General features: G+C 40.9%; 1 protein-coding gene across 1 annotated transcript in view; it reads left to right on the top strand.

Moving 5' to 3' along the window:
• The window catches only part of ITGA8 (integrin subunit alpha 8), a 189,263-nt gene that overhangs the window by 154,653 nt on the left and 11,012 nt on the right, over nucleotides 1-23,598 (top strand). The window contains exons 26-28 of the mRNA XM_002692081.7: nucleotides 4,160-4,288; nucleotides 10,320-10,433; nucleotides 19,519-19,620. Of these exons, the coding sequence (XP_002692127.1) occupies nucleotides 4,160-4,288; nucleotides 10,320-10,433; nucleotides 19,519-19,620 (345 nt within the window). The remainder of the gene's footprint in view (nucleotides 1-4,159; nucleotides 4,289-10,319; nucleotides 10,434-19,518; nucleotides 19,621-23,598) is intronic.

Raw genomic sequence — 23,598 nt, 5'->3', positions numbered from 1 at the left:
TTAGCAAAACTTCTTTAATATCATTAAAACTCCACCACTGGTGGTAACAATTAGACGGCTATTCTAAATAGTCCTATTTTTGATACACAATGTAAGTAAACATTCATTTTTTAAAATCTTATATGTGATTTTGTAATCTGCCTTTTCCTCTAAGATCATGTATCTTTCTAAATTACTATGCAGCTCTCCCTCATTTTAAAAAGCTGTCAATAATCTTTTCTATAAAGGTCATAACTTTTTTCACCAGTATCCTCTGCTAAGTCGCTTCAGTCATGTCCAACTCTGTGCGACCCCATAGACGGCCATCCACCAGGCTCCCCCGTCCCTAGGATTCTCCAGGCAAGAACACTGGAGTGGGTTGCCATTTCCTTCTCCAATGCGTGAAAGTGAAAAGTGAAAGTGAAGTTGCTCAGTCGTGTCCGACTCTTAGCGACCCCATGGACTGCAGCCTACCAGGCTCCTCCGTCCATGGGATTTTCCAGGCAAGAGTACTCAGTGGGGTGCCATTGCCTTCTCCGCCAGTATCCTCTATATGCCCATAAAGTTTTGTTACTATCTTTTGTCTCCTTACAAGCAGCTACTAAGCATATTCATGTTTTATTTTGTTTTGTTGCTTTCATATTTGGTGGGGGATGAAGATGTATCTCATCTTCACCATTAGGCATTAGTTCATATGAGAAGAAGACTGAGATTTAATTTCATACTTCTTGAAATAATTATCCACTTCTCTAAATCCATTCATTCTTTAGTTTTGTGGTTCAATTTCCATCTCTCCCAATCTTCTGCTCAGGAGAGGGCCTCCATAAGTTGTTGTTGTTATTGTTCTTTACTTAATTGACATGTAACATTTTATTGGATTCAGATGTACAGTGTATTCAATATCTATATATATTGCAAAATGATCACAATGTCTAGTTGACATCCATAACTTTACATCGTTACAAGTTTCTTTTTCCTTGGAATGAGAACTTTTAGATCCACTCTCTTAGCAAGTTTCAAATATACAATACAGTATTATTACCTATGGTCACCATCTATACATCCGAGAACTTACTTATTTTATAACTGAAATTTGTACCCGCCAGTTTGCAACCACCAATCTATTCTCTGTATGCTGCTGCTGCTGCTAGGTCGCTTCAGTCATGTCCGACTCTGTGCGACCCCATAGACAGCAGCCCACAGACTCCTCAGTCCCTGGAATTCTCCAGGCAAGAACACTGGAATGGGTTGCCATTTCCTTCTCCAATTCTCTGTATAGATATGTTTGTTTCATAGATTTTGGAGGGGGGGAGGGGTTGTTTGTTTAAGATTTCACATGTATGTAAGATCATAAGGTCTTTCTCTGATCTATTTCAGTTAGCGTAATGCCCTCAAGATCCATCCATTTTGTCACAAATGGCAGAGTTCCCTCCTTTTTTATGAGCGAATAATACTGCGTTGTATATCATTGTATATGTATACCACACTCTCTTTGTCCATTCATCTGTGGACACAGAGCTTACTTCCAGGTTTGGCTATTGGATATAATGCTGCAGTGAACGTGAATGCAGATAGCTTTTCTAGTTAGCATTTTTGTTTTCTTCAGGTATATCTATCCAGAAATGGAGTTGCTGGATCATATTCCATAATTTCTTAGGTGACAGATTCAATGAATCCTTTTAGTCCTAACCTTTCTTTATTCCTCTGCAGGATTTACATTCTTAGTCACATATTTTTTATTTATTTTTCTGTCTGCTACACTCTTTCGGTCAAGCAAGTCCCTGAGACCAACCGAGAATTAAGGGAGGTGATTAGAGTCCACCTCTCCTTGGGAGGAATAGCAAAGAAGGAATCATCGCTTATTTTTGCAACTTTCTTTTACTTAGATTTCTATAGAATCACACTTCTCCTTGGTTGTCTCCTACATCTGATATCCGCCCCTCTGACTTTTCCCTGCCAGTTTCCTTCCTTTCCGGTTTTTTGTTGTTGTTTGGTTGATTGGTTGGTTTGGAGTTTTGGTTTCTTTTTTTATGTTTGCTGAGATATATTATTCTAAGCTTTTCATTTGACATTTTCCTCATGGGGCAACTCAGACCAGTTGGCAGGCAATGACTCTGCAGCTTGACAGGTGCTGATGGAGAACAGAGCCATCACCTGGAACATCAGACAGCCTTGGGGAATCAGCCTGCTGCAGGGCAGGAGTGGGACATGGTTCTACTTGCTGGGGAGCAGGATGCTCTGGGCTCTTGGTGAAAAAGGACACTGGAGCACAGGTGGAGATCAGCACACACATGGCTGAGCAGTCTTACTAAGAAGCCTGGACTCTATCTTTCTGTTTATCCAGGAGATTTTTCTAGGTTCTTAGGATATACTAAGCACTATCATTTCAGCTGCAGTGTAGGAATATCTTATTCTTCCCACAGAGATGAGCATACTAGGATTGCTTCTGTGACTACAAAAAGAGACCAGGTAGAAACAGATGTGCTGGTGGGGAAGGGTAGCAGGAAGCCAAAAATTCAGGCTTTATACTCAGTCAGTCTAAAATAAAATATTTCAATGGGATAGTATTTATGATTTATTGGGATTCTCAAAATGTTTATTTGGTGAGCAGATATGACTGGCATGGAGCCTGAGAAAACATTGTAAGTTCTAGAAGACTTGCCAAACAAACTCAGGGCTGAAAACAAGCTCTGTTACAACACAGTGTACACATGGGGTGCTAGGGAAGAGTCATTTTCATTAGAATATGGTTCATCAGAGGGGGAAGAAGGGTAGGAAGAACTGGGAGATTGGGATTGACATATAGACACTATTGATCGTGCACATGCTCAGTTGCTAAGTCCTGTCCAACTCTTTGTGACCCAGTGGACTGTATCTCAGACAGGCTCCTCTGTCTATGGAATTTCCCAGACAAGAACACTGGAGTGGTTTTCCATTTCCTTCTCCAGGGGATCTTCCCTACCCAGGGATCGAACCTGGGTCTCCTGCCTGGTAGGTGGATTCTTTACCACTGAGCCACCTGGGAAGCCCATACGCTATTGATAGTATATGAGAAGGGAATGGCAACCCGCTCCAGCATTCTTGCCTGGAGAATCCCATGGACAGAAGAGCCTGCTGGGCTTCAGCCATGGGGTTGCACAGAGTTGGACATGACTGAGAAACTAACACATAAAATAGATAACTAATGAGAACCTACTGTATAGCATAGGGAACTCTACTCAGTGGTCTGTGGTGACCTAAATGGGAATGAAATCTTAAAAAGGATTGTGTGTGTGTGTATATATATACACACATACATACATACGTATAGTTGATTCTCTTTGCTGTGCAATAGAAACTAACACAATGTTGTAAAGCAACTATACTCCAAGAAAAATTAATTTCAAAAAAACAGAATATGGTTCTCTCCTGAGGGAATACTTCTTACAGTTGCAGCGTGTGGGGCTCAGACATGCCCAAGTCGGTCCTTGACCACATCCGGCTGTTTTCCCACCATCAGCACCTCTCTTTTCTGCCACCTCAGAATCCATCTCACCATACAGAATGCTCCTCAGTTCCCTGACAGCAAGAGGAAAGTAACGAGAAACTGACGGCTCACACTCAGAAAGTCACTTCCACATTCTCTCTGTCCTTACAGGGAAATAACTCCCACTTAAAATTTTACCCTTGCGAGATAAACATTCCAGCAGTGCATTCCCCAGGCTTTAGGAATTCCTATTACTGGACGAAGTTGAGGCTTGTTTCTCTCCAGTGTAGTTCACCTTTTGTTTATTTTGTTTTGGCTGCCACATGGCATGTGGGATCTTAGATCTCTGACCAGGGATCGAACCTTCGCCCCCTGCAGTGGAAGCACAGACTCTTAACCACTGAACCGCCAGGGAAAGAAAGAGAAGTTGCTAAGTCATGTCTGACTCTTCGTGGCCCCATGGACTGTAGCCTGCCAGGCCCCTCTGTCCGTGGGATTTTCCAGGCAAGATTACTGGAGTGATTTGCCATTTCCTGGAATGCCAGGGAAGACCAATGTTCATCTTGCTGATGGGGATGCTGCTGATTAATGAGAATGTGTCTGAATTCTTAGGTGAATCATAGTCAATAAAAGAAATCGCCTGGTGCTCAAGGCTAATGAAAAAGGTAACAAGTGTTCTTGTATCTGGTGTAATATCTCTGGCTTTCTGTGCAGCCGGCTGCCCCCCGGGAGGACACCCCTGAGCTGAGTGCATTTTTGCGAAACTCCACCATCCCTCATCTGGTCAGGAGGAGAGACGTGCCTCAATTGGAGCCTCACAGACAGAGCCCCGCAAAGATCCTGGTGAGTTGTCTCAGAGCGTGGAGATCTGAGAGGGGAGGTTGGACCGGACAGAATTCCCAAAGGCTGCTGCTGCTGTTGCTGCTAAGTTGCTTCAGTCGTGTCCGACTCTGTGCAACCCCATAGATGGCAGCCCACCAGGCTCCTCCATCCCTGGGACTCTCCAGGCAAGAACACTGGAGTGGGTTGCCATTCCCAAAGGCAGGAGGTTTCAATTTTCAACTTTAAGTACCATTTTTCAGTCACCTCCCAAACTCAGATATGACCAACTTTTTGGCAGTATTTATTTCAGACGTAAAAGAGACTTTTTTTTTTTTTTTTTGCAATATAACTTTTTCACTCTTCTGAACCTGCCCTGGAGGCTACATGGGAGAAGTAATAATGGAAACATAAAACACGACCTTTTGTACATTTCAAGAAGACAAAGATTCAGTCATCAGCCGGTCCCCAGATACTGAGCTGGTGAGAGCTGGAGTGAGCCTGGAGAAACACTGCCCACGCGGTGGATCTTGAGGTGTCTCACCCCATCCCTGGATCTCACAGTCCTCTGCTCCACTAGAGGAGTCAAGAATGGTGTTTGCAGATGTTCTGGGCCCAAAGCATTGGGGTCTATGGTGGAGCTAGCCTGAGCTTAGTCAGCCCTTTGTAAAACTGTAGATGGCATTCATGACACAGCACTTTCTTTAAAAAAAAAAAAATTATTGATTTTTGGCTGCACTGAGTCTTTGTTGCTGCTTGGGCTTTCTCTAGTTGCGGCAAGCAGAGGCCACTCATGGTTGTGGTACATGAGCTTCTCATAGCTGTGACTTCTCTTGTTGCAGCACACGGGCCTAGGTGCTTTGCAGCATATGGAATCTTCCTGGACCAGGGATCAAACCAGTGTCCCCTGCACTGGCAGGCAGATTCTTATCCACTGTACTACCAGGGAATTCTGTGCTCAGCATTTTCAATTCAGTTGTCCCACTCATCCTATGGTGAATATTAATGCCATTAGCTGTATGCTTGCGTGCGTGCATGCTTCAGTTGTGTCTGACTCTTTTTGACCCCATGGACTGTAGCCCACCAAGCTGCTCTGTCTATGGGCTTCTCCAGGCAAGAATGCTGAAATGGATTGCTGTGCCCTCCTCCAGGGGATCTTCCCAACGCAGGGACTGAACCCGTGTTTCTAATGTCTCCTGCATTGGCAGGCGAGTTCTTTACGACTACTGCCACCTGGGAAGCCCAGCTGTATGCTTTAAAAGGGTTAAAATATTGTTTTGTTTTGTTTGATACATGTGTTTTAAAATTTTTATTTTTAATTTTTAAACATTTTTTGGCTATGCCATACAGCATGTGGGATCTTAGTTCACAAATGAGAGATTGAACCCATGCCCCCTGCAGTAGAAGTAGAATCTTAACCACTGGACCACCAGGGATCTAAATGTATGTGCTTTTTAAAAATATATGCCAGGCCTGACAGATAATGAGGGCGCTGCCCCAAGAATCTTTGATCACTGCGACAAATGATGATAAAACTACATAATCTAACACTTCAGAAGTTGAGACACATATGGATGGGTAGGGCAGAAAGTAACCAAATATATAGAAAAAGAGCAGTATAAAACAGAATTTTTCAAGTCAGGGTAACAGTCTGAACACTTGTATTTGCCTAATTTTCTCCCCCAGATCCCACTGAAATGACAATAAACATTTAATTAGTTAAAATGTATGTCTTGGACATACTCTGATATTCTTTTTTTTAATCCCAACCACATAAAAGGTTTCAAACATGAAACCTTTTTGTTTCATGTCCATTGACACAAAAGTGCAAGGAGTGAGTCTGATGTAATCAGTTAAATAAAGAGAGGAACCTTTATTATAAAAGAAGCACCTGCAATTACATGGCAAAAAACTATAGCAGTTGGCAGATATGACTCAACTTTCTGTAAATTTTTATGTCACTGTAATGTTTTTCAAAATATAAGAGTAGGGAATCTATATGCTATTCAGTGTAGGATAAAGTAATGGAATTAATATGGTATGATTATTTTCAAAAAGCTTCCAGGAAGAATGAAAGAACAGAAAACAGTGATTTAAGTTATGAGGGTGTAACGTAAGCATGGTGACTACAATTAACAATACCACACTGCATATTTGAAAGTTGCTAAGAGTGTAGCTCTTACAAGCTCTCATCACAAGAAAAAAAAACTGTGTGACTATGCATGGTGGTGGATGTTAACTAGACTGGCTGTGGTGCTCATTTCACGATATATACAAATATCAAATCAATACATTGTATCCCTGAAAGTAATAATGGTATATATCAATTGTGTTAGTTGCTCAGTCATGTCCCATTCTTTGTGACCCCATGGACTGTAGCCCACCAGGTTCCTCTGTCCATGGAATTCTCCAGGCAAGAATACTAGAGTGGGTAGCCATTCCTTTCTCCAAGGTATCTTCCTGACCCAGGGATCAAGCCCAGGTCTTCTGCATTGCAGGCAGATTCTTTACTCTCTGAGCCACCAGGGAAGCCCAATTATATATACTAATTATAACTCAATTTAAAATTTAATAAATAATTCATCTTTAAAGAAAGAAAACAAGGATTGACAGCTATAGAATTCTCATATTCAGTAGCAATAAGAAAGCCCTCTGGCAAAGCAATGTCCTAAACTATGAGGATCAGCAATTTAGAAAATTGAAATTTGAATATATTTTACATTTTCCACTTTAGCATATTTCTCATGAGTACACCAAGGCAACAGAGATCAAAAACTAAAATTCTTTTGAAAATTATATGCATTTCTGTTGGGTCAGATTTTGACCAATCTCAGTAAAAAGACTTTACCCAGTCTCAGTAAAGTCAAAATCTGTAGGGTCAGATTTTTCCCTCCTATTTTTTCTCATTAAAGATTTTTATTTCAAGACGATTTTTAATGTCTGAACATCATAGAAAATTATTACTTACAGATGAGAGCAAGGTGATCTTTGATTTCCTTATCTGAAACTCATGTTTTATTCCCTTTCTCTCTTATTGGTGCAACAATTGCAAATCATCCACCTCCCTATGTCCTCGAGTCAAAGCAGTTCTGGATAGGGAGTGATTATGCGAAGTTTATTCTGAAATCAAAAGCTAAATAAGACCTCCTACAGTTTTTGTTTAGTTAAAAACAACTTACTGAATCCCATTTCTGATTAGGAATTTGAAAGTGCAGAATGCCAGCATCCTGTGTTGGGATCATAATTTCCAATTTGCATAGGAAAAGTTTTGTATCTGTTAACACGGAGGTATAATTTCTCCTCCGCCTGAGAACATCCTAGCCTTTCTCATCTTGGCCCCCGCTGGTTTTGTGTAATAGTTATCATCCCATCTCCCTAAGCTCTCTTCTCTCTTTTGTTACTCAGCTTACAGAAACCTTATCTTTCTAACCCTACTCGGTGTGTGATACTCTTGATCACTTCTTGAAATCATCACATCCCTTGCCATCCCCAAAACATTCTCTCCTGGTCCTCTTCCTACTTTTTGGACTGCCCCTTCTTAGCCTTTTGCACAGACTTTTCTTCCCATCCCCAAATGTTCCTTTACCTCAGGATTCCATCCTCAGCCCCTCCTCTTCTCTCCCATTGAGTCTTCTCTTTCAGAGAAATTCTTGCCTGACCCTAACTCCACTCATGCCTAAGTGCCTCCTGCCATCTCAGCCCCCAGGCTGCCTATACTCTAGACCAGGGGTCCCCAACTCCAGGATCTAATGCCTGATGATCTGAGGTGGAGCTGATGTAATAATAATAGAAATAAAGTGCACAATAAATGTAATGTGCTTGAATCATCCAGAAACTGTCACTCCACACACACACACACACACACACAAACACACACACACACCCTTCATCCATGGAAAAGTTGTCTTCCATGAAACCGGTCCCAGATGCCAAAAAGGTTGGGGACTGCTGCTCTAAATTGTGTCATCTTTCTTGATGTCTGATCAACACACCAGACCCAATATGTGCACAACTCTCTGTCTCCATGAACCACCCCCCACCCTCCACCATTAGAATTCCCAATCTCAATAAAGCCAGTACCTATCCACTCTATCACCAAGCCCAAAGAGCTCTCCCATTTCTCTCTCTCCCTTGTCCCAGTCTTAAGTTGGCTACCATGGATCTATTCTACCTCCTAAACTTCCCTAAAATTCATCTTCTTCTCTCCATTCCCATTGTATCAGGGTCCCATCATCTCTTATTTGGCCTTTATCAACCTCCCTGCATCCCACCCTCCTCTTTCTATTCTTTCTCACCTACCACCTCTCTCCTGAAATACACACATGATCAGACCCCTTGTTTAAAATGCTTCACAGATACAGATGGCTAACAAACACATGAAAAGATGCTCAACATCACTCATTATCAGAGAAATGCAAATCAAAACCACCATGAGGTACCATTTCACACCAGTCAGAATGGCTGCGATCCAAAAGTCTACAAATAATAAATGCTGGAGAGGGTGTGGAGAAAAGGGAACCCTCTTACACTGTTGGTGGGAATGCAAACTAGTACAGCCACTATGGAGAACAGTGTGGAGATTCCTTAAAAAACTGGAAATAGAACTGCCTTATGATCCAGCAATCCCACTGCTGGGCATACACACTGAGGAAACCAGAAGGAAAAGAGACACGTGTACCCCAATGTTCATCGCAGCACTGTTTATAATAGCCAGGACATGGAAGCAACCTAGATGTCCATCAGCAGATGAATGGATAAGAAAGCTGTGGTACGTATACACAATGGAGTATTACTCAGCCATTAAAAAGAATGCATTTGAATCAGTTCTAATGAGGTGGATGAAACTGGAGCCTATTATACAGAGTGAAGTAAGCCAGAAGGAAAAACACCAATACAGTATACTAACGCATATATATGGAATTTAGAAAGATGGTAACAATAACCCTGTGCACGAGACAGCAAAAGAGACACTGATGTATAGAACAGTCTTATGGACTCTGTGGGAGAGGGAGAGGGTGGGAAGATTTGGGAGAATGACATTGAAACATGTAAAATATCATATAAGAAACGAGTTGCCAGTCCAGGTTCGATGCACGATACTGGATGCTTGGGGCTAGTGCACTGGGACGACCCAGAGGGAGGGTATGGGGAGGGAGGAGGGAGGAGGGTTCAGGATGGGGAACACATGTATACCTGTGGTGGATTCATTTTGATACTTGGCAAAACTAATACAATTATGTAAAGTTTAAAAATAAAATTAAAAAAAAAATAAAATGCTTCACAGGCTTCCTCAGGACCTTCTGAATCAAATGGAAACTTCTTAGCACAAATAGGACTATTCTTTACCACCATTCTTTACCTCCTTGCCATCTGCCCACCCCACTCCCAAACACCCTTCTCTCCACTGTTCTGAACATGCACACAACTTATACAGAAGAACCAATTCCCCATTCACTTTAATGTATAGCAGAAACTAACACAACATTGTAAGTCAACTATACTCCAATAAAAATTATTAAAAATAAATACCAGCTTAGTGGCTGGAACTTACAGAAGATTCTGCTTTATAACTAGAAAGTAATTTAGCCAGAAGAATGTTATGGAACAAATACTTGTCTATGGGTTAATATCACTGGGTCTCTGAGATAATACAGACTCATGGGCCTTCCTCTGAAGCTGTTTCAGGATTTGCTTAGTTCAGGGTCTGGTGCTGTGACTGTCTTTGAGTAATATCTTCCTGAGTTCTGAGAAAATGAAATGGAGCAGTTCAATTGCTGTTGTGGAAAGATTGTTTTGAAGTCTTTAGAACGGAGCTTAAATTTCACATTGTATTTTATGATCCGTTTTAGCTCTATAGTACCACCAATGTGGATGCGTCTTTCCTACCAAACCGTGTTTTTTCTTGATCGTTTCAGTGCATTTGTTCTTTATTTAAAGTTTATGGAGTAAGCAACGACTTCTGAGGAAACAGAATGTAAATAGACGGACTCTAGTGTTGATTCTCTACCGAGATTTAAAGATACCAATTCACCACTGCTGCTGCTGTTTTTTGCAGAATTGCACAAACATTGAGTGCTTACAAATCTCCTGTGTGGTGGGACGACTAGGAGGAGGAGAAAGCGCCGTCCTGAAAGTCAGGTCACGGCTATGGGCCAAGACATTTCTCCAGGTAAGAAGACCCTGGAGCACTGACGTGCCACTCACAGGAAACCTCTTCTCAAAAGCTCAGAGGGAAGCGTTTTTTAAAAGGATTTTTAAATGTTTTAACTTTTAAAATGTTTTAATTTTCAAATTTTTTCCATTAGATTTTTTATTTTTTAATTTTTAGATTAATTAAAAATTTTTTTTAAAAATTTACTTCTTTAATGTTTAAAATTTTAAAAGAAATTTCTGTGGAGGAATTGAGCCAAGGACAGCTGGTCATCTTTCCCACTACATGAAGTTGATATTTTTCCAGATTTATTGAGATCTTATTGGCATGTGAACTATATAAACTTAAGGTGTACAACATGATGATTGGATCCTGTATACTGTGAAATGTTTATCACAGTAAGGTTAGCTGATACCTCTGTCCCCTCTCATAATGACCTTGTGTGTATGTATGTTGAGAACTTTTATGATCTAATCTCTCAACAGCTTTGGTCTATACTACAGTGTTGTTGACTAGAATTTCTGTTGCACATTAGATCTCCAGGACTAATCCATGCACTAATTGCAAGTTTGTACCTTAAACATCGTCTCTCCATTTCCCTGACCCACAGATCCTGATAACCATTGTTCTCTACTTCTATACGTTTGGCTTTTTTTAAAAGATTCCCACGTTAAGTGGGATCATACCCTATTTTTTTTTGTCTGACTTATCTCACTTAGCATAATGTTCTCAGGGTCCATCCTTGGTGTTGCAAAAGGCAAGATTTCTTTCTTTTTTATGACTAAAGGATACTCCATTGTGTGTGTGTGCGTGCGTGGTATGTTGGGTGAAGATAGTTTACATATCCTGAGTCCCTGAGTCCTTCAGACAGTGACTTAGATTTAAACACATCTATTTAACTCACCCGTGTCTAGTAGTTCCCTGGTAGACAGGAGTTAATGAAATGATGGCGAGTACAGTTACATAATTCAAGCCATATGCCCAGAAAAATTAAAATATAGTCAGCTTAGAAGGGGAAAGAGATACTGTCCTAAGTCTTCCTTGTCTGGTGATACCACATCCTGGGCTCAGCTAGACGAGCTTCTCAGTAAAGTGTCAGGTACATTGATTTGTAAACTCCTCACTGCTTTAGCTTGTCTGGACTATAGCATCCCACACTTCTAGAGATGACTAATTGATTATGTACATTTTAAAGGTTTAAAATATCTTTTATACTAAGCAGATTAATTTTTTCCATGTGGAAGGAGCTATTTATTTAAATGATACTGTGTTGTGACCTTGTTGTTTGGGGAGGATCTGGGGCAGGGGGAGGAGCTAAATTAAAAACCCTACCAAATCTATGCAATCTTGCCCCTATTTTAACTACTCAAAAATTTATTTGGCTCATTGTGCCATAGAAAAATCCAATGGTAAATCCTTTTGAATCTAGTTAAAAATACAGAATATTGTAGCTCCAGATTTTTATGTTTTCTATGATTCAAAATGTTTCTATAGTCTTACAAATCTTATATAATTTTGTTTCTATAATAAACAGGAGGAAAATTAAAGGTATTTTTTAAAATGTTTTTATGAAACCTTTTTTTTTTTAAAAAAAAGACCTAAGGCAGGATTATTCAAACTCAAACTCAGCACTGTTAATATTCTGATTCAGATAATTCTTTGTTGTGAGGAGTGGTCCTGGGCAATGCAGGATGTTTATCAGCATCCCAGGCCCCTGCCCTCTGTTGCTAAGTCACTTCAGTCATGTCCGACTCTGTGCGACCCCATAGATGGCAGCCCACCAGGCTTCCCCGTTCCTGGGTTCTACATGCCAGTAAAAGCCTTCAGCCCAGTTGTGACAACAAAAAATTACTCCAGACATTGCCAATGTCCCCTGGGGGCAAAATCATCTCCAGCTTTGAACAAGTGACCTAAAGAAAAGACCAGTGCACAGTGTCTTTCTGCTGTTGTTGTTAAACCATTATTTATTCATTTACTCAACAAATATTTATGAAGTGCTGACTGCCAGCTATGTGCCAAGCACTGCTTCAGGTACCACTTGGATGTGAACAATTTGCTCATTGCCATTCTGCTTTTTTGGCCATGACTTTTTATCTAAGGGTTGGGAAACATGGGTGTTACTGAATTCCCAAGCCCACACAATTTGAATGATAACCATCTATCCCTAGGATTACTTTGGGCATCACATCCTACTGCAATGAAGAAGTATAACTCTTTAATAAAGCAGGACTAAAATCACTATGACCCTATGGCCAAGGGAGAATGACTATCCTAGATGACATCCATCAGTTCTGGGCATGACATGCTATTCCAGTAGAAGACCTATGGAGTGAAAATTGCCTCTCTAAGGAAGACAAATACCATATGTCCCTTACATGTGGGATCTAAAATATGACCCAAGTGAACTTATCTACGAAACAGAAACAGACTCCCAGACAGAGAGAACAGACCTGTGGTTGCCAGTGGGGAGGAGGAGGTGGGGGAGGGATAGACTGGGAGTTTGGGGTTAGCAGATGCAAACTAGTATATATAGGATGGATAAACATCAATACCCTACCGTGTAGCACAGGGAACTATATTCAATATCCTGTGATAAACCATAATAAAAGTATGAAAAAAGAATATATATATATATATATCTGAATCACTTTGCTGTACAGCAGAAATTAACACAAAATTGTAAGTCAACTATACTTCAATAAAATAAATCTTTGAAAAAAATTTAGGACTTCCCTGATGGTTCCGTGGTTATGAATGCACCTGCCCGTACAGTGGACATGGGTTTGATCCCTGGTCCAGGAAGATCCCACATGCTGTAGAGCCACTAAGCCTATGCACCACAACTACTGAAGCCCGAATGCCCTAGAGTCTGTGCTATACAACAAGGGGAGCCACTGAAGCCACTGCAATGAGAAGCCTATAAATAAAGAGGAGCCCTTGCTCACCACAACTGGAGAAAGCCCACATACAGCAAAGAAGAACCAGCGCAGCCAAAAATAAATAATAAAAAAGATGTATACAAAGTACTTCCACAATATATAGAAGTTAAAAAAGAAAGGAAAATTACATCTTTATCTATCTGTTGAAGACCCAGTGGATGTGGAAGAAATCAATACCAACTGAGGGATTTTCTAAACAATAACTATTTAGCACAAGTAGAGTCAGACCAGAACAACCTTCAGGGACATTCTGAGGTTTTGCCAGATCAAAGTTAACACTTCCAAAGATCCTGGAGAGCCTGACACAAGTCGCTTCATGTCTACTCACAGCTGGAGCCCAGACTTCTGTACTTCCACAGTTTCTGCTTGTTCCAGTCTCAGAGGCTGATGGCCAGAGAGGAGAGCATTACTGCAAACTGCCCCTCACTTGCTGGTCAAAGAACATACTAGATCCTGGAAGTCTAACAGTTTATCCCACCACCCAGAAGGAGGCAAACATTTTCTGCCCTCCTAACCCAGGGGAGAAAGTTGACAGTTCTCAGCTGATACGATTTGCTGCATTATTTTTGGTTTTGCCCACTGGTAAACATGCACGTGCTTAGTCACTCAGTCATGTCCAACTCTTTGTGACCCCACGGGCTGTAGACCACCAGGCTCCTCTGTCCATGGGGATCCTTCAGATACTGGAGTGGGTTGCCATTCCCTTCTTCAGGTGATCTTCCCAACCCAGGGATTGAACCCAGGTCTTCCGCATTACAGACAGATTTACTGACTGAGCCACCAGGGAAGCCCAAGAATAAACATGCATACTGGTCAGAAAAATATTTTCTTCAATTCTAAATGGTGCCCTGTGCTGTGATTGTTACTTGAAAGAGCGACCTCTTTAAAACTTAAGTTTGACCAATAATTATTTAGGTTTTGTTGTCTCACACGGCTTTGTTTCTGGGAGATGTTGAGTATTTAAACAAAGGCTTTATAAAATGAATGTGCAGTTAAAAATAATTCTTGAGAAGGAATTAAGCAGCAGGGAAGGTGGGAGTCGGGGAAATTCTTGATGGTCCTGGCCACCCTCACTCTCCATTCAACTCAACTCAAAAGCCTCATTCCCCATTCTCTTTGTTCCCAACTCTGTTCTTTTTATTAGTACCATGGCCATAAGCCAATCATTGTGCAGTAGTACATAATTGAGGCACTGGTGGGCTGCAAACCACAGTTTAAATGCTGTGGCAGGGAATTCCCTGATGGCCCAGTGGCTAAGACTCCTCACTCCTAACGCAGGAGGCCTGGATTCGATCCCTGGTCGAGGAATTAGGTCACACACGATGCAGCTAAGAGTTCTCATGCCTAAGCAAAAAAAAAAAAAGAAACAAAAAAGATCCCACATGCCACAACTAAGACCCAGTGCAGCCAAGTAAATATATAGATAAAAATAAATATAAAAAATTAATAACATGGCAATGACAGAAGGATAGGGCATTCTCTAAGGTTTAGTAGCTACCTGGGGCAGGTTAAAAGTTCAACATATCGTCAGTGGATATTAACCAGCTGCTTTTTCAATCCTAACTTTACTACAATATGGCAATGATGGCTCTTACAGGAGTAGATTGCCACAAAAAAAGAAGAGACAAGTTTTTAACGTAAGAATAATATCATTGTTATGTAAAGAACATGGCTGAAAGCATTCAACGTTGAACATGAAATCAATAAAAGGACTCTGCTCATGATTGTTTTTCATAAATTAAATACTTACCTGTGCCAGGTTTTTGACTTGCAGACAGAGGACTCCTGTACCTTCGGTGCCAATCCCACCAATCACAGCATAACAACTAATGTTTCACATTTCCCAAGGGCTCCAGAGCATCTTGGAAAAATGAGAAAAAATTTTTTCTACTGAAACTGGAAGAAATGCTGCATTTGGAGAATATTTAAAATAAATAACAATGAATTGCCTTGTTTACCGGTTGTTGCCTACCACTAAGTCTGTTCAGGTCCCAGATGGTGCCCTTTCGCATCAGTGAATTAGGTAGCAGAGGTGAAAGCATGTCCACAGCCCCTTGTCATGAACAACAGCCTTCATCTTATGTTACAGCCTTCTCTTACAACTTCCTGAACTTCCTAATCTCATCGATAGGAGCGGAGGTCCAATTCAATAATTGAAAGAATTAAACTTTTTATAAGGTGCTATCAAATGGGTGACAGATTTTATTTTCTTGGGCTTCAGAATCACTGTGGATGGTGACTGCAGCCAGGAAATTAAAAGATGCTCGCTCCTTGAAAGAAAAGTTATGACAAACCTAGACAGCATATTATAAGCAGAGACATCACTTTGCCGACAAAAGTCCTTACAGTCAAAGCTATAGTTTTTCCAGTAATCGTGTATGGATGTGGAAGTTGGGCCATAAAAAAGTCTGAGTGCTAAAGAAATAACGCTTTTGAATTGTAATGCTGGAGAAGATCTCAAGAGTCCCTTGGACAGCAAGGAGATCAAACCAATCATTCTTAAAGGAAATTCACCCTGAATATTCATTGGAAGGACTGATGCTGATGCTGCAATACTTTGGCCACAGATGTGAAGAGCTGACTCATTGGAAAAGACCCTGATGCTGGGAAAGATTGAAGGCAAGAGGAGAATCTGGCAACAGAGGATGAGATAGTTCAATAGCATCATCAACTCAAAGGACATAAGTTTGAGCAAACTCTAAGAGATAGTGAAGGCCAGGGAAGCTTGGTGTGCTGCAGTCCATAGATCGCAAAGAGTCAGACATGACTTACTGACTGAACAGCAACAGCAATAATCAAATGGGTGGATATGGGATAACCATTGAATAACCCAACTATTGGATGGGTTCGTTCACCATCTGTTCACACTGTCAGTCAAGGAGGATTGATGAAACCCTCCTGGGCATGCTGTTCTAGGTGCTATGGAAGGTATAAGCTTAATATTCCATGCTCTATGCCTTCTAGTTTTCTATAATCTTGGTGGGGAGAAAGTAATTAAGAAAGATAAAAAGTTAAACAACAGTGTGGAAATTCCAAACAATATAGGGCATCTATAGTCTCATTCCAGACATACTGAATCACAATCTGTAGGCCCGATCCCAGATGTTTCTGATGTTCAGCAAAGCACAAAGAAAAGTGGCTTGTGAGCCATCAGAAATGGTGGTGATGAGTGGAAATGTGAGGAGGAGTCAGGCTGGTCAAGAGCAAAGCGGGTAAAGGGAGGAGAGAAGACCGCCAAGAGAAACATGTTTCCCCACATTCTAGACTTCAAATCCCACCTCTCTTTTAAAATTTCTATTGGAGGGTAGCCAATGTGTAATGATGTGCTAGTTTCTACTGCACAGCAAAGTGAATCCATTATACAAATACATGTATTCACTCTTTTTCAGATTCTCTTCCCATATCGGTCATTACAGAGTATTGAGTAGCTTTCCTTGTCCTTATTAGTTATCTATGTATATAGTAATGTGTGTATGTCAGTCCCAATCTTCCAATTTATCCCTTGCCCACCCCTTTGCATTTGTTGTTAAAACTTAGCAACTAAACAGCAATGGCAACAACACCCCTTTACTTCCTGACAACTATGTTTTCTACATGTGTGACTCTATTTCTGTTTTGTTAATACGTACATTTGTTATTCATTAAGAAATTTCCATGTTCATAAATGCAGAATCACGTTGGAGAAAAACTTTCCATCTAGAGTTGATTCAGAGATAAGTTCTCCCATGATTTGTTTCCCAAAGATATTACTTCAAGAGCAAGGGAATTATTTTCTATCAGTGTTTTTTAATATTGAATTTGGAGACAAAAGAAAATTTACTCTTTGAAGATTTGGGAGCCTGGATTCACACTGGAGTATGTGATTATAACTCTTAGGCACAGAATCTCACTACTGGCGTTTGTCATGTTTCTTTTGTGTCTATCAGCCAGGGTAGTAACAAAAGTAGATTTGAAACACCAAGTATACACAAGACTTTATGAGCAAGAATTTTTAAATTTTAAAAAACAAAAATCCTTCTCACACAAACAAAAATCCAGCTTTCAATTAAAATGGAAATGGCAGGAGACAAGAGAACATAGAAAAAATAACAGCCAAAAAAGAATTTTTCCAAATGAACAAAGTTCTTTACCCTCGAATTTCAGGATAGGAAAAGAAAACAAAAAGGCCAAAGATGTAGTGACTTTAAGTGTATATAAAAGTTTTGCATACTCTAACTTGTTCTTATCACATAGAAGAAATGGGGTTTGTTGAAGGGAGGAAAAATTCAACCACAGGGGCAAAAATACCTTGTAAAAATATGTAAATTCTTACAATACAACCTGCCAAATTGGCCTCAAGAAACCCAACATTGGATTCTAGATGGTGAAAATGTTAGTAAAACTTTGATATGTAGCACGTGCTGATTCCCGTGATGTAAGTATCCCCATTATGGTCAACTTCAAGCTGCAACATGATGTCACAGAGTACGGAGGTGGCCAGAGACGCAGAGCAGCACAGCATCCTATAGTGTTTCCCCTACAGATGCAGTAGAGCTAAATAATATCAAGAGCATGTGTGTGCGTGGGTGCCAAGTTGTTCAGTGGTGTCCGACTCTGTGCAACCCCATGGACTGTAGTCCTCCAGGCTCCTCTGCCATGGGATTCTCCAGGCAAGAATATTGGACTGGGTTGCCATGGCCTTTTCCAGGGGATCTTCCTGGCTCAGGGATTGAACCTGCGTCTCTTATGTCTCCTGCACTAGCACCATCTGGGAAGACCATCAAGAGCATAAAATGCAATAAAATTATTACTCAGAACTGAGGTTTGAGTGTTTATTATCTTTTTAGAAATACAATTTACTTAAGTTTACATGTATATATAATTTGTTTTAATAATGGTTCTGTTTAACAATGGGTACTCAAAGGTCTTCAGATTTTAGTGTTGTATTTACAAGAGCCACTGTGAGCTGGCTACATCCCACCACTGGTTAGATCGCATCACTGTCTCAAGCTAAATGGAGGAAAATCACAGAAGCTTAAGTTCTCAGAGTGGTTTTCCTTGATTTACTCTTACATACTCTCCTTTGACCTTCAGTTAAGTTCAGCAGCTCAGTCATATCTGACTCTTTGCAACACCATGGACTGCAGCACCCCAGGCCTCCCTATCCATCACCAACTCCCAGAGTTTACTCAAACTCATGTCTATTGAGTCAGTAGTGCCATCCAACCATCTCAACCTCTGTCATCCCGTTCTCCTCCTGCCTTCTATCTTTCCCAGCATCAGGGTCTTTTCCAATGAGTCAGTTCTTCACATCAGGTGGTCAAAGTATTAGAATTTCAGCATCAGTCCTTCCAATGAATATTCAGGACTGATTTCCTTTAGGATGGACTGGTTGGATCTCCTTGCAGTCCAAGGGACTCTTAAGAGTCTTCTCCAGCACCACAGTTCACAAGCATCAGTTCTTCAGCGCTCAGCTTTCTTTATAGTCCAACTCTCTCATCCATACATGACTACTGGAAGAACCATAGCTTTGACTTGATGGACCTTTGTTGTCTATAAAAGGAAATATGACTAATTTCTTTGTAACTTAGCAGCAGTCTCTCTCCTAAAATATTTCGTTCCATCAGACAACAAGAATTTGTACTCACGATGTCTCCCCAACTATGTTCTTCAGTAAGAGCACTTGTGCTTACTCCTTTAAGGATGTCTGATTTTCTGTTTTTATTTTAACCTTATTGTGCCAAGTCTTTTGGTAATAAGATAGATTATCTTTAGAAGTAAGAAGATGAATGATCGGATGGATGGTTGGATGGATGTCTAGACAGATAATGGATGGGTGATGGATGAATGGATGATGGATGATAGATGGATGATGATGGATGGATGGATGATTTATGGATGGTTGAATGAATGACGGATACATAGTGGATAATGGATAGATAACTGGATGGATGGATGAAAGATGAATGGATGATGAACAGATGGATGGATGGATGAATAAGCGAATGGATCATGAATGGATAGATGGATAGCAAAAAAAAAAAAAGTAAAAAAGAGAGAAAAGGAAGAAAGAAGGAGGGAATATTTCTTTGGAAATGGAAAACATTGAAAACAACTGGATGACTGCCAATATAACTTTAAAGTTTTACATGGAATATATTTTAAATAAATATTTTTAATTTCAGAGGAAAAATGATCCCTATTCTCTTGCATCCCTGGTGTCCTTTGAAGTTAAGAAGATGCCTTATAAAGATCAGCCAGCAAAACTCCCAGAAGGCAACATAGCAGTAAGTATCTTAAAATATATAGGTACAAATAATTTCATGTAAATTATTTTTTAAAGCCTTGTTTTGCTTGTGTTAGGTTTAAGTGCCTATTACATTGACTTGAGAAAAGTTTCCCTCTTAAGATTACTGTTTTCTTATTTCAGTCTGGAAATTCTTCAGTGTCATTCGATCAGATTTTTAAAACTTCAATGTAAATTTCTATTCCACCCCACTAAAAAAAAATCACAGGGCAGGACTAAAACCATTTTTTAATTAGGCTCTTTTGTTTGAAAGAAGTTCAGATACTAATTATGATCATAATGGAATCATACTTATTGTTAATTTTAAAGACAGCCTGGTGAGTGAGGTGAGAAGGGAAGACTGTCTTCCTTAGGGAGAAGACCACAGACCAGCTGTATGGACAGTCATTTTTCCTTTCTAAGCAAAGACCAGGCTTCCCTGGTGGCTCAGACTGTAAGGAATTTACCTACAATGCGGGAGACCTGGGTTCATTCCCTGGGTTGGGAAGATCCCCTGAAAGAGGGAATGGCTATCTGTTCCAGTGTTCTTGCCTGGAAAAATCCATGGGGACAGAACAGCCTGGCAGGCCACAGTCCATGGGGTTGCAAAAGTTGGACATGACTGAGCGACTAACACATGTGCACACATACCCATACCCACAGAAGCAAAGACCAGTATTACCTGGAGGAAAAGTACACTAGGAGCATCATCTGAATTGAAGCTATTAAACATTAAGTCAATCACTAGGTCGTGTCGGACTCTTGAGACCCCATGGACTGTAGCCTGCCAGGCTCCTCTATCCATGGGATTTCCTAGATAAGAATACTGGAGTGGTTGCCATTTCCTTCTCCAGGAGATCTTCCAGACCCAGGGATCAAACCCATGTCTCCTGCATTGGCAGGCAGATTCTGTACCACTGAGTCACTAAGGAACATTACTGATACCCAGATATCTGTCACAGCACAACTGCTGGCATCCTCAGCAACCTGGCAAGGCCATGCAGAGCAGACAGGAGGGTGAGTAACAGAGGATGAACAGGCCCCATCACCAAAATGCTGCCTTTACAGTGAATATGACCACAGCCAGAACTCTGGGTCAGGATTCAAATACTGAGATTTCAACCTTCATCTCTTGGTCACTTCATAGTTATTTACAACCTCGACTTGGATTCTGGTTCCCAGGTCCTTGTTACTCAAAATATGTTTTTGCTGACCAGCAGCATCAGTAACACCTAAGAAATTGTTCAAAATTCCGAAACAGACCTCACCCCAGACCTGCCGAGTCAGAATCATCAGGGCAGCAGGTACACTGTCATCTTTAAGGAGGGTTGCTTTGGATGGTGTAGAGGTCGCCACTCTCATAATTTCTCATCAGCCTAGGTCTTAAAATGGAGCTATTACTCTTTCCAGCCTAATCTACTTGTAGTAATTGAAATCCATCCATTGATTGGTGATTTCCAACCCTGAGCATGCAAAGAATCACCATTCACATGACTTTAAAGGCTTATACATGCTATGTGCTCAGTTGCTAAATTGTATCCAACTCTTTGCAACCCCATGGACACTAGCCCGCCAGGTTCCTCTGTCCATGGGATTTCCCAGGCAAGAATATGGAGGTGGATTGCCATTTCCTTCTCCAGAGGATCTTCCCATCCCAGGGATGGAACCCGAGTCTCCTGCATCTCCTGCATTGACAAGTGTGTTCTGTACAAATGAGCCACCTAAGAAGTCCCATACATGTTAGGACCCTATCCAAAGTGTCAGGATTGAGTGAGTCTGGCATGGGCCCCTGGCACTGTGCTTTAGAGGCTCTACAAGTGATGCTTCTGCAGTGAAACTGGCATTGGGCACCTCTGACACAGGCAGGCAGTATAAAGAAAATCTGCAGATTCCAGAACAGGTTCATTGCGGGCATCACCCCGGCTCCACTCGGCTCTAAGTGGAAACCTTCAGGAGATCACTCTGTGTACCTTGTTGATGCCCTTAACCACATTTACCTGAAAGCATTGTAAAGAAGAGTATTTACATTATATACAAAAAGCTTCAGCATTTTACCTAAAATGAGATAAGTCTCAGGTGTTGATAATAGTAACCTTCCCAAAATGTCTTACCTTCTCCGGCGAAGTTCAATAAGCCCAATTAGAAGCATCCATAGATTCAAAATATCTCAGTAGACTTTGGTGGTATTTAAAGCCAGCACTGCACATATTTCTCCACTTATCACGCCTCTCTTTCTCTCACGAGATGTCTGCCAGAGTTTGAATTTATGTTCAACCTAGAAGACAGAAGCTTTGGGTTTTTAATATAGAATATTCATCCAAGGAGGTTCAAAGGCTTGTAACTCCAAGGGAGATAAATTTGGGTCCTTTGTTTTCTCTGAGCACATGCTCCATAACAGAAACATATGTGACAGTCGGTTGCATCTACAGGATTGTGTCTTTCTGTCCTGGCCACAGGTGCCAGCCTGCTGTTCTCAACTCATCTCAAAAGATTCACAGGATGATGAGATACAGGCTTCCCTCCTCCACACCACCCTTGTTCCTGCATCTTTGAAAAAGTCTTGTTATCTGATGTAGATGATTTACTGCATCATTTATGGAGAGGTTATGGGAAAACCTTTTAGGTCTCCCAGTCTCTGACTGCCTGAAGGAGACGTGGCCAGTAGGAAGGCAGCTGTGCCCTACAGGCTTGGTTTGAGAGGACTGTGCTTGGAACCGGCAGATGTTTTAGAGTGAGTTCTCATCCTTATCTTGAAAAGTACCCAGGAGGAGAGAAGTACTTCCAGATAGCAGAATCAGCTGGACGAGGTGGTTGGAGGATCTTCAGAGCTCCAGTCCACAGTCTGCCATTGGGGAAAGGGTCTCGGTTCCTTCCTTGGTAAATGACAAGAATATTTGCTTGTTTTCCTAGTTCCTTGTAGGTGATGAGGACTCTGCTTATGCTTCTTTTCAGTGTGGTCATAATGCAGCCATTTCTTGAGCCCTAGATAAGTTTTCCATATTGAAAAAAATAGTAATCCCCAGCTGCTACTTGAATAGTGTCTGGGTTTGTAACAGATGAACTCTCTGCGCCACGTGACACTTGTCATGTTCAGAAGCAAAGGAAAGGTTGCATGATGAGAGGGTCTATGCCTAAATGCTGTATCATTACAGCAGAAAAAAATATTCAGTTATTGGAACACTTTTTTTGCCTATTCATAAACTTTGGTGTTTGTATTGTGTGGCTAAAGCCAAATTCCATAATTTACATCTAGAAGAACTTATGATTGTCTCGTGTAACTTGAAGTTCAGTTCACTTCAGTCACTCAGTCGTGTCTGACTCTTTGTGACCCCATGGACTGCAGCATGCCAGGCTTCCCTGTCCATCACCAACTCCCAGAGCTTGCTCAAACTCATATCCATCAAGTTAGTGATGCCATCCAACCATCTCATCCTCTATTGTCCCCTTTCTCCTCCTGCCTTCAATCTTTCCCAGCATCAGGGTCTTTTCCAATGAGTCAGTTCTTCACATCAGGTGGCCAAAATATTGGAGCTTCAGCATCAGTCCATCCAATGAATATTCAGGACTGATTTCCTTTAGGATTAACCGATTTGATCTCTTTCCAGTCCAAGGTACTCTCAAGAGTCTTTTCCAACACCACAGTTCAACAAAGACAGTTATTATAAAGTATTTCAGTGAAATCCTTAATTAAGAACTCACATGCAAATTGGGAGTCCGTTTGACTTTTTTGAATTGTTAGCAAAACTTCAGGATCTTACAATGGAACTGTGATATTAAGCAATTATCTGGAGTTCAAACCTATCACAGGAACTTCTTATCTCATAAGGGCTGTTTGAATTTTGTTAAAATGTGTGTTCAGCTGGTCCACTTCATGTTATTATTTTGTTCTAAATGGCACTGTCGGTGGAGTGTCTTGGTACATTTATATAAAACATTCTCGTGACCCCACTGAAGTATGTTTACACAAGATTTTGAGATG

Source organism: Bos taurus, chromosome 13 (assembly GCF_002263795.3).
Source record: "Bos taurus isolate L1 Dominette 01449 registration number 42190680 breed Hereford chromosome 13, ARS-UCD2.0, whole genome shotgun sequence".
NCBI lineage: Eukaryota > Metazoa > Chordata > Mammalia > Artiodactyla > Bovidae > Bos > Bos taurus.
This window is presented reverse-complemented; position numbering and strand designations above follow the sequence as displayed.